We start from the raw sequence: 12252 nt of genomic DNA, 5'->3' as shown, positions 1-12252 counted from the left end.
CCCCCCGAGTTAGGGCTCCTCTCTAACCTCTGTCCGCCTGTGCTGTGTTTCCTTAGCTTGGCTGTAGAGACGTGACCCAGATGAATAGCGAGAAACCCAGGATTGTGTCTCACTCTGTCCCAGCCCACAGATGCATCTCATCTGTTTGCTCTTTTTAGACACCAGCCTTTTATTTTGTTTTCCCTCTCTCCTCCCCTTTGCCCTGCTTCACTGTGCCCAAAGCTCCAGGGACATGGCAGGCCAGGCGGTTTGCTGCCTCTCCAACCAATCAGGAAGCTGGGTTTGGCGGATCAGATACCTTGGTTTGGCAGTGAGAAAACTCCTTTGGCCTTTTGTTGACTATAGCTTTCTGGCTTCCCTGATGTTCTCATTCTAACTGGGACCACAACTTCTCATGTAAATACTCCCAGATAACCAGCTCTTGATCTACAGTGAGCAAGTGGTGTGTGTGTGTGTGTGTGTGTGTGTGTGTTGTGTGTACACGTTTTAGAGGGTAGACATCAGTATTGAATTTAGGATCTCTCACTGAACACGGAACTCACTAATTTGGATACACCAACTGGCCAGCAAGCCTCCAGCCTTTGTCCATCTCCCCAGCTCTGTGTGTGTTCCATGGTTCATGACTTTTGACCTTGATGTTGGGGGTGGAAACGTAGTTCCTTGTGCTTGCCCAGTAGGTGTTTTATTGAGTGAGCCATCTTCCTAGCTGCAGTCTCTTGTTCACCTTCTTAATCATTGCTTTCTACATCAACTTATGAATGTTACTATTTCCATATTCTTTTAAAAGCATTACTACACTTTATTTATTTTGTATGTGTATGAGGTGGGCGGGGTGTGAAGGGACAGGACAACTTGTGGAGGTCATCCCACGTGGGTCTCCTGGACTGAGATTGGGGTGCCAGGCTTGGTGGCAGGTACTGTCTTGCTATGCCTTCTTGTTGGCCCTAACTCCATTTGATGTCTAAGAAACTGAGGCTAAGAGAGAACAAAGAAAGGGGCCAGGTGAGGTTCATAGTCGCTCAGATAGGAAGTGTTTGAGTTCAGCCTTTCTGATAAGAGTCTCTGGTGCTGGATCAATTGGACCTGTGTTCCTCTCAGAAACATGGAAAAGAGTTTTTCAGAGAATGTTTTCTCCAACCACACATTCCACAGATAATAAAAACCAGGTCCCTGTCAACTCATTTGGTTAGCATTAACTGAGTGACTGTCTTTCCCACGGAGCGTTCTTTGTCTTATCTAGAATAACTTGTCTGTTACTGGTCATCTACCTGTGTCCATTCTCACAGTTGCCAGAAGATATGATCCTGTCATTGATTCTCTGTAAAATGTTAGGTTTATTTATTTTTTCTCTTCCCCATGTCTCCATATTCCTTTCTCCTCTCTCTCTTTCTTTTTTGCAGTACTGGGGATTGAACCTGGGGCTTCTACATGTTAGAAAAATACTCTACCCTTGACCTGTCTCCCCACCCCCATTTTTTGGTGAGACGAGTTGTTGAGTTGCTGCAGCTGGCTTTGTACTGTAATCCTCCTGCCTCCTTAGAGCCCCAGATAGTACGAAGTTCTGAATAGGCACTTGAATGAGCCTTGACCTTCTCTTCACCTCATAGCAGGTGGAAAAGTAAAAGCAAAATAGTTTTATCCACCCAGACAAATCCATAATATATTCATAAATATATGTGCCCACACATGTGCACACTCAGACACATATTACGGGGCCACGAATTTGGCATCTCAGTGTTCTTGTCAAAGTTACCTCTCTCTTATTATCCATTTTGAACACAGCAGCTCAGCTTATGAGAGAAGCTGTCCCTGAACATGATCAGATTAGTTCTGTATGGAGCATGTAACTTGGCACAGGGATTCCCCTGGCTGGCATGTTCCTTTCTCATGTAAGACTCACAGTCGGTCCAGAAGGGCAGATGCTCTTGTCATTTCCGTTGGGTTTGTTTGTTTGCTTACTTATTTACTTATTCTTTCTGGTACTGGGAATGGAACTCAGAACTTCATGCCTGTTGGGTAAGTACCCAAACCACTGAGACACACCCACAGCCATTCTCTCACTAGGTTGCCTGAAACTCATATTGTGGACCAAGGAGACCTTGACTCTGTGATCCTCCTGTTTCCACAAGTGTGGACCACTGTGTCAACCTCTGTGTCATCATCTAATTAACTCAGCTTCTCTCTGCTTTATTCCTGCTGTGCTTCCAGCTGTTGTTTACCTGATGCAGCTCTTCACTTGGGCCATGAAACCAAGGATGCAGCTTAGGGATACCGTAGCCATCTTGACCGAGTCTGTTTCAAATTCATGTCCTGATTGGTCTGTCCCCTTCCTACTGCCAGATGAATTTACCTCTTCAAAATTGGTCATTTCTCAGGTCATATCAGCTCATTTTACATTCATGCATTTGTATCCATCTACCCATCATTCATCCATCCATCCATCCATCCATCCATCCATCCATCCAGTGGCTTCACCCAAGATTACTAACTATATCAGTCATCTGGCTTGGTTCATTCTTTGCAGTTTCCTACACAGCTAGCTGCATACCGAAGACAGAGACCAACAAGGAGAAAGCCACTGTGGTCTGTCTTCGTATCACTTCTTTTTTCTCTTCCCCCTTTCCTCTCCTATACCTCAAGTCTGTGGTTTTGTGGAATTTGTCCTATCTCTTTGCTCATGCACATATGTTGAGCATTTATTGTGTATATAGTCCCACGAGTACAGATTTTCTGGGAGCCTTCCATCATGAGAGGGATTGTCTTCATCTCACTAAATACTAGGTGTGGTTGATTTGTAGTCTTTTCTGGAGCCTGATTTCCCTCACGATGTTCTTGTAGATGAATTTCATTCTCTTTTAACTGCTTCTGTCTTCCTCTGGATTTCTTATCCTTTCTTCCGCTTTCTGTACTTGGTTTGCTTCTTCATGATAACCAAGAAAATCCCTTGAGGGAAGATCTGTGATCTCATTTTTTTTCCCTGCACATTGCTATATAGTGCAGTAAGACTGCCATTTTAGTGACAATTAATATATTACCATTTAATAAGCATTTGTCCCTAGCCAGTTGCTCATTGCTCAAGTGTATGAATATGTCTCTTATCCCCAGGACTTTAAGGAATAGTGGCATCTTATGGCCACCCAGCTAATTTATAGCAAGAAACAGTATTACATTTTGGGCTTTATGGTCCCACACTTCTTTTTGCCTTGTTTTTGAGGCTTAGACTCCTTGTGTAAGCATGGGTGTGGAACTTACTCCGTAGCCCAGGCTGGCCTCTAATTTGCAGTCTACTGCCTCTGCCTACTGACTACTGACATTACAGGTATGCACCACCACATCAAACCTGGTTGGATTTTTTTTTTCTTTTTTAATTCCCAAGATCCAATTCCTGTCCTTGGCAGTTCTGGTTCATTGTGCTGGGGGTGTGGACTGGGCTTTGGGATTTTTTTTAAAACTCCCAAGTGGGCCTAGCAGCATCCAAGTTTGAGAGCCATCATACCACACACCTTTGCCTTCCTATGTGTGTATGAACTGCAGCTGTCAGCAGTGATAGGACTGCAGAAGATAATGTGTGCATATCCACGTGACCAGACTGCAAGTTGTTTGTAGCCAAGTCTCTATGGCCTTCCCTGCATCGTCCCCACCCAGCATCTGCCACATTATGTTCATGCACTGCCAAGGGCTGTTGGCTGTTTAACCAGCCTCTTTGGTTTCTGTGTTTCATCCAGGGGATGGGCAGTTGGTGTTTGATCACATCCAGCTGTTTTCATCTGCAGAGTCTGTTGACATAACGGAAGCATCATATAAATAGGCTAAGTACATTTGCTGGTCTCCACAGTGTTGCTGGGTGACCTAGGTCCATTCGGAGTGCAGTCTGGGTCAAACCGCCCACACTTCTGCTGCCCTGAAGGAAGGAGCTGTTCTGAAGTTCCTACATAGAATGCTGTGTACTGCTGTGGCTTTGCTTAGGAGGAATTTGTGTTCAACTGGTTGATCCAAGTGTTAGGTCATAGATTATTTTTTTCTGTTCTATCAAGGGTTCACAGAGATCTCTTTTGATCCTCATTTTATAGGTAAGGCCATGGAAGTTTAAGTAGCTCAAATAAACTTGGAAATACATGGATACAGAGCCCAGGGTTTGGATTCCCAGTATGAGGTGTGTGTGTGCGTGTGTGTGTGTGTGTGTGTGTGTGTGTGTGTGTGTGTGTGTACGTGCGCTCACACATATTTTATAGGGCATTGCTCATACTGAAAAACTGCTCTATTGAATGATCTATTCTCCACCCCTTCTTTTGAGATTTATGTAGATACACAAACTTCAGTATATGTGTGCTTATGCACACGCACATACATAACTTATTATAGCATGCCTGCCTTTTCACCTCAAGCTTTAGCTGAAGTCTCTCTGCCTGTCTTACTTCCTTCTCCTTACCCCCACCATGGGAATGCTGGGATGTTCTAGATGTTGTTGTCTTTGAAAAGACACTTATGGTGGTCAGGGTTCTTATTTACTCCTGGGCTATAGCCTAGGGATGGGTGGTCTTGCCCTCCTTGGTCTCCTCCTGGACCCGCTAATCTCAAAGATCCTTCTGCAGTCTTTCTGGTCACCTCATCTAGCATTTAGTCAGGTGTCATTGCTGGAGCAGTAATTCTGTACCGGACTTTGTTCCAGGTATTTGGAACACTAAGATAAAAGACATATTCTGTATTTTTATAAGTTAGAGTTGAATGCAGGCTATACTTAAGTAAAATAACATTTCATAATACATGGCTTCCAGACCTGCTGTATTGAAAATGTGGAGGCTGCTCATTAAAATGAAGATTTGTGAGTGGTCTACCTTAGAACCCCTGGTTCTAATCTGAAGGGATAGACACCCAGAGACTAGTTTTTGTGTGCCTCATAAGTGAGTCTTAGGTGTTCTGTGGGCCTGGCAACTCAAAGAATTGGGCTCAGTGATACCAGTGCGCGGGGCCTTGTACGATGGAAACACCAAGCAGATGACAGATGGCTGAGTGCTGATTTCAAGGAGGGACATTGACAGGCCTTAGATCAGCTTTGGGATATTGTGAGGAACCCTAGGATTAAACTACACAGGAGTTGTGAAGAGTGACTGTTTATCTGCTCCATTCAAAATCCTGAAGTTTGCTCAATGCTGAAGAGGCCTGGATCATTCGTATCTATTAAGAATCTGCTTGGGCTGTGTGTCTCCACGAAGGGAGGCCCTTTTAGATCCCAAGAGAAACTGTTTCATTCATGCCCACTGCAGTCTTGTGTTCAGATGGAACCCCTCTTCGGGTAATTGATTTGAGTTTGTAACGTGTGCCCTCTAGTGGTCAGCCATTTGATCACAGATGAGCTTGGTTTTTGTTTGTTGTTTTTTGGGGGGTGGGGGGTGGGTGGGTTGTTGGCTTGTTTTAATTTCAAAAAAGAATTTGGGTTTTTAGAAGTTTAAAGGGGTAAGGAAGAAGAAAGATGAAATAGTCAATAAAATAAGACAGGGAAATGGTTGGTGTTTGAGGCAGGCTCCCACTCAGCATCTGCTCAGAATCCTCTTGCTTTGCAGATGATGGGGCCCAAGGCTCAGAAAGGTGCTAAGAGATGAAATTTAAGTGGTACTATCATACCTGGCCTCCAGCCAGAGACCAACGTTCTGAATTCTTGGCCAGTGCTGTTTTCTATGTCATGCCACTGGACTGCAGCCTTTTCTCGATGGACTGAGAGAGCTGATCGTTTAATGGGAGTCAGCATGACTTTAGCGGTCACTGCAGCCTTTAGCGGTCACTGCATTTAGTAAAGGGTGGGATTTCAAACATATGTTTACATAGTTTTCTCAGTGTTTGGAGGAAGTGGACTTTATAGTTCTGAAATCCCAGGTTTTGTTCTGAAATCAAGAAGAGACCATGTCTATTTACACACCTGGATACGCTCACAGGACTCCCCTGTGATTCTTGGAAGTGTGGTCTCAGGCTGGCAGCATCAGCACCGCCTGGGAGCTTGTTAGACATGCAGCTGCTGCAGCCCTAGCAGGCAGAAGCAGATGCTCTGAGGCTGCTGTCCCGCCATCTAGCTGAGGCAACCCATCAAGCGGTTCTGGTCCACAGAAATGTTAGAGAGCCATTGCCTGCTGATCTGGGAGATTAGCCCCTGTGGCTTATGGAAGTAAGGCACTCAGTATTTTCAGTTCTAGCTACGTGAGGCGGCACTGAGGAGTCAGGAGCAGCAGGGCTCATGTCACAAACCTCAGGTAGGATGGATGAGGTCATTTTAAAGGGTTGGTTTTTCAATCGGCTAACAAGGAAAGACCATGTGTGTAGCAACACCACCGTGCTGTTGGCCTGTGGGAGCCCACACTGAGTGTGGCTCAACATGTCATCAGAAAGCAATCTTTTCATGTCTTTGCCAGTGAGACGGAGCTCCTGAAACTCACTTCTCGGTGTACATAAGCCAGAAGCCAGTGGTCACCCATCCGTTTAAAATGAAGCAATCAATATTCTATTCTCCACCGTCCCCGTAGCGGTTGAGTCTTTTCTTTTCTTCCTTTCTTTTTCTTTTCAAGTTATTAACTATAAACAAAACATAATTTTCCGATAGATTTGAAGCTCCAGGATTTCCTGGTGGACAATGAAACATTCTCTGGATTCCTGCAGCACAATTTGTCCCTTCCAAGATCTACTGTGGACAGCCTGCTGCAGGCGAATGTTGGCCTCCAGAAGGTAAGCTACTACCTTCAGCTAAATCAGTGGGGCCTCACTATTACCCTGTTGGAGGCCCTGGAAAGAAAGGAAGAAAAACCCTTGCCTTTGAAAAAGCTGTGAAGGAAATGGTCAGGCCTCAGAAGTTTAGTTTCATCTCAGAAGTATAGTTTCATCTCATTTGACTGGCGACTCTGGTTGCCATAGACAAACCCCACAGCAAGTGGGATGTGTCACCCAGCATCAGGGCCAGTATGCTGAAAGGAAGTTGATTTCTGTGTCTGTCCTTTGGCATTGTAATGACTTCCCCCTAAAGGGGTTATATTTTCTGTTAAGGTGAATTAAGAAGCCTTTTTTTTTTTTTTTTTAAATGTAGTTCTGAAATAAAAGCCAGAGATGTAGATTCTTAAACTGGAATCTATCACAAAAGATTTAATGAAGCACTTACTGCTTTTTAGAGGCAGGGAAGCTGCATAAAGAGACGTTTGATCAACTTTTAAGTGTGTGTAATATTAGTGTTTACGAAGGCTCTGCATCTTAGGGTCCTAGAGAACTTCATTGCTATCATTTATTTTTGCATCACTCCTGGGCCGAGTGCATGGCTATACGTTGTTCCCCTGAAAGCTTTTTCTTCACTTTATTCTCTGGCAGAAAGGAGAATTGGCCCCACAGGCAGCCTTTTGGCTCTCTACTGGCTTGGCTTTACAGTAAGCAGAAGTCGTGGGCGGGGCTGATGCTTGAAGAGATCTTTGCTTCACATGGCTGAGAATTTTTCAAGTTAGGAAAAAAAAATGTGCTTACTGCATGCTCTTATGAAACTGGGAAAATATGCCTTGTGTTTACCAATTGTGTGGTTGGGAGGTGGGCCAGAGGCAGCAGACTTTCAAAATCATCTCGTTTAGCATAATTTCCATTGCCCCCTGCCAATTTCATATCTGTTGCATGCCATCGGTTTAAACTAAGAGGCATCCAGGGAAGGTCTTTGCATGGTAATTCGAGTTTCAGGGTCTTGGGGTTTCTTCACCACAGCATGGTGACAAGGACTTAAGGCAAGAGTAAGCGTGGAGTGTACTTGAGTATCTGGCAGTCACTGACAGTCGAGTGGACAGCATGGTGGGGCAGATTCTCTTCAGTGTTTACGAAACTGCATGGGTATTGAGAGGCTTAAGGTTTGTCCCTTGTGATGCTCTACAGGGTTACGGACAGGTTGCTCTACAGGGTTGCTCTGTGACCAGAATGGACTGCGTTCAGTTAAGCTGATGGAGGGGTTGGTAATATTGTAATAAGCCATCCATTCAACAAATACTGTTCTAGGGCTACAGATACAGGTACAAGCTGCATAAGCCAAGGCAGCCCCATATTATTACAGAGATTCTCTCTGCTGGACAGTGAGACTCAGGTATGAGAAAGTGCTGCTTATTTAAATCTAGGAAGGATAGCTAGGTATCAGCGTATGGCCAAAGAGAGGATTCCTGGAGTTCGCTATGAAGAACAGGTAAGGGTGACTTAGAAGTGCTTTACCGTTGAGTTGATAGAGGCCCACTTTCCCGTATTCTTCTTGGGGGCAAGAAAAACAAAACATTCCCAATTCTGACATTCCTTAAACATAGCTTTATGTGTTTGTCAAGTATCTAAACCTACAGATTCATGGTCTTGTTTCCATGAGGCAGCCTAATTTCAGTGTCCAATGTCAATACATTCCGGAAGAGTTAGCAAAACCTTCCTCTCAGAGTTCCAGGGCTTTAGACTCTGGGTTTCCATTAGCTGAGTCATGCGTTCCAGTCGCGTTGAGAAAAAGACTTGCCTTAAGGATTTCCCTATGCTAGAGGGACAAGAGAGTGGGATGTATTGAGTCAGCACACAATGTTGGAACATGGCCGACTGCATCTGGTTCATCCCAAGGTTCTTTCCCTCACGGGGTGACTGTAGAGGGGCTTGGCTTCAGCTCTTCTGAGCTGTCCTGAGATTACACTCCCCTCAAAGCACCTGGGAGCCAGCTTTCCATCCTGATAATTTTTTCACGTCTCTGTTCACATTCAACCCTTCCAGGTATTTTTGCAAGGCTACCAGTTACACTTGGCCAGTCTGTGTAATGGATCAAAATTCGAAGACATCATTCAGCTTGGTGATGCGGAAGTCTCTGCCCTCTGTGGTCTACCGAGGAGGAAGCTCGATGCAGCCGAGAGAGTGCTGCGCTACAACATGGACATCCTGAAGCCAGTTGTGGTGAGTGCTGAAGGTTTTAGAATGTGAAATCTTTTTCCTGGACTGCATGTCTTGTTTTTGTAGAAACTTGGGGCTGGCTGGAACTTGATGATATAATTTAGCCCAGTCATACTCTGGGTGTTCTTTCAAATTTCAGTCCATTTCCCAAGGGTGACTTGGAGAAAAATGTTCTGGGTGTGGCTGAGTCCAGGCTCAAGGTCTCTGGTGCCGGTTTCAACTAGAAAAGACCCATCTTTCATGTTTTTCTTTAAAATATTATATTTCTGAGGAAGAGTCCATTTGAAGAAAGATTGCCCCCCCCCAACAGATTTAAGAAAATATATTGAAATGATTAATGGGGAGATGGCTACTTATTCCTGTTTTTAAAACCAGTTGAAGAGGGAGATTGTGTTAGTTAGTAAAATATTGGGATTGGGTAAGACTGCATAAAAATAATTAGCTCATACACTGACAAAAGCGTATTAGAAAGACATACAAAACAAGCCATAACCGAGGAATGCAAGTGAGCCTTGGTGTTTGGATTATCAGGGTTGGTTATAGAAGTTCTACAATAGAGACAGTGAGTTTTCTGAGATCTTTGTCAAAATGACTCCAGTAGCATCTTCAGTAGCCAGCACTCTGTGTTTCTGTGTACCAGGGAGAGCTGTTGTGTCAGTAGGTTCTCTGAAGACACGTGTTCTTCATTATACCAAGATGATGCTGTAATCATGTCGAACTTTGTGAAGCTGACTTTCAGGAAAGGGAACCTAAGTGGTCCTAAGATGGCCAGTTTCCATCAGCATTCTGAGCCTAGATCATGTGGGTTTTAGAAACATCTCATAGTAGACTCTCTGAACTGACCCTGGAGAAGTTCTTGCACAGGTTTCAACTCTGCAGCTGTTGTGGGAAGAGTAGGGGGTAGCAAACGGACAAGCTTCCTCCAGGTGCTTCTGTGGAGTGTACACACGCCAATTTTTGTGCCCAGCCTAATGTTTGCTTACTCCTAAAGCAATTAATTATGTTTCAGGTTTCTAAAGCTACCAACGGCTTGCTTTGGTGTTCTGTGAGTCCATTGGTTATTAATTTTATCACTGTAGTTTCAAGTGAGACGTATTGATTGGAGATGTTTGTAGTGGTCTGAGCAACAGCGCTACATGGTTAGATAAGTGTAGTACTGCCGACCTCTGCACTTGACGTTTTGTGAGACACAAAGGGTCAAGGTCCTTACAAATGGCATGAAAGGTGTGATGTGAAATTGTGTTTGGGGATTGCTTTGCCTCACTATAAGATGCAGAGGTAACACTTAGCCTCCACTCCACGTTTAGGAAATATGAGTTATTTAAGAAGAGACAGTAACTGATTCTGGTGCCCATTTATTCGATTTCATTTCCGTTTACTCACTGAACACCTGTAGTGTTTACAGCCCAATAAATCCTCCCTCCCGCGGAGTATCTGAACTGCTTTCAAAGCAGAGTGCCACCATGGCCTTCATCATCTCTCTGTTAACAGCTCAGATTTCTGACTTGAAAAATCCTCCCCTTTGGGAGGGTTTCCAACACCATGGAAATATACCTTCAAACCTGTCAGCCAGGTGACATCCTGTCCTGTTGTGGCCTTGTAGATTAGTAGGTTCATGAACAAGTGTCAATTAAGATGGCTTCAGTGTACCCCCTGCATGTCTCCTGGGTGTAGAGAGTGGAACTCTGCTTCTGCCCCTTTGCTTCTGCTGGGATCCGGCTCATAAAGTCAGAACATGGGGGCCCTTGAAGATGATAGTGAGTGTGCTATGTGAAAATGTTTTGGAAGCTGCCTCTGGGATGGAATGTCTTTCAAACATTCTGTGATGTTACTTACTGAATTAAGCAGTGCTTTAATTGGAATACTGGGACTGATGCTTGGTTTATAATAAGCACACTTTTTCTCATGCTACTCTGATGAAATTTTAATTTGTCATGGTCAGTGTGTGTGTGTGTGTGTGTGTGTGTGTGTGTTGCCAATGGACAGTTAATTGTGCCAAGAACTTTGAGGACAACAGCCAGAAGGATGACCCAGTATCATGGGAGAAGACTGTTCTGTTAGTATGCCATTTCTGTACCAAAAAGGTCTTATCATGTTTTGAAATATTTTCCCTTTGTATTGTTATTATTTGGGGTGTGGGTATTTCCCCGTTTTTCAGCCAAAAATATTGTGACTTTCTCCTGGTTCTCCTCTAGGTGGTTAGGGTAATCATGTCTGGATAAAATGGGGGCAGTGTGGTAGAGTTATAAGACCATAATTTGAGGTCAATGAGATCTGGGTTCAAATATTGACTCAGCTTTTTATAGATGTCATTGACTTTGGAAAAAATATCTTAGACTCTTACAAGCCTCCATTTTCTTTTACCATATATGGAGATAATATAGTTTATCATTTATGATTGTTTTTAATATCTCTATGTAGATATATCAAGAGGCCAGCACATACTAGATGCTCAACAAATGGAAACTGATGATTTAATTGACATAAATAATACAAATTGCATGCTAAAAACAGGTGCTGGTAAGGCAGATGTTTCATTTTGTAGCTCAGTGTTAAGAATCAGAAGCAGAATAGACAAAGCAATCCTGGAGAATATATTCAATGCATAATGGTATTTTTTTGTCTAGATCTGGCCATAAACCCCAAACAAAACTCACCAACTACATACACACCAACCTCCAGACTAACTCACTTGCTAAAGAGTGCTGTACGTCAGAATTGTTCTAGGAACTCTACTTAGTTGAGGTTCTCAAAAAGGTGGTTTTCCAGTAAATACAAGGGCAGATTGATTGATGGTGCCCTGTCTGTCTCTAGGATAAATGTAACAGAGGTCATGGACATGCTGGTAATCCTGAGTAGACACAGTGTATTGTTAAGATAATAACCCTTACCAGGGAGCTTTGGGTCACCTGGCAACAACTTGGCTTATGTCACTGCTCAGCAGGGAGGATTTGGCTGTCCATGTGGGCTAGGTGGAGCAGGTAATTTTTTCCTTCGCCTTCTCTGGACTATTCTTTGGGTCTTTTCTGCATCTTTCCCAGAGAGAGGACAGGACAGAAGTCTATGTGGGGATGTCTGCCTGCATCCCCCACCGTAGGCTCCACTTCCTTTTGCATTGTAGGAAAAGGCCATGATAAGGCGCAGAAGAGTTAGCTGGGCAGAGCAAGTGGGGCAGAGCAAGTGGTTTGCTTTAGTTGTCGGGGTCCTTGCTGTTGGGTTGTTTTGGTTTTTTTCTTTTGCTTCTGCACAGGAGTTTAACATGAGATGCAGTTATTAGCTCCATAGAGTCCTGCAGCTTAGGAGTCTGGATGCCATGGGAGACATGCATCTAGGCTGAAG

General features: G+C 44.0%; 1 protein-coding gene across 1 annotated transcript in view; it reads left to right on the top strand.

Moving 5' to 3' along the window:
• The window catches only part of Abca1 (ATP binding cassette subfamily A member 1), a 119985-nt gene that overhangs the window by 44246 nt on the left and 63487 nt on the right, over positions 1 to 12252 (top strand). Inside the window, exons 6-7 of the mRNA XM_021201044.2 lie at positions 6590 to 6711; positions 8740 to 8916. Coding sequence (XP_021056703.1) covers positions 6590 to 6711; positions 8740 to 8916 — 299 coding nt within the window. The remainder of the gene's footprint in view (positions 1 to 6589; positions 6712 to 8739; positions 8917 to 12252) is intronic.

This window comes from Mus pahari, chromosome 6 (genome assembly GCF_900095145.1).
Source record: "Mus pahari chromosome 6, PAHARI_EIJ_v1.1, whole genome shotgun sequence".
Lineage (NCBI taxonomy): Eukaryota > Metazoa > Chordata > Mammalia > Rodentia > Muridae > Mus > Mus pahari.
This window is presented reverse-complemented; position numbering and strand designations above follow the sequence as displayed.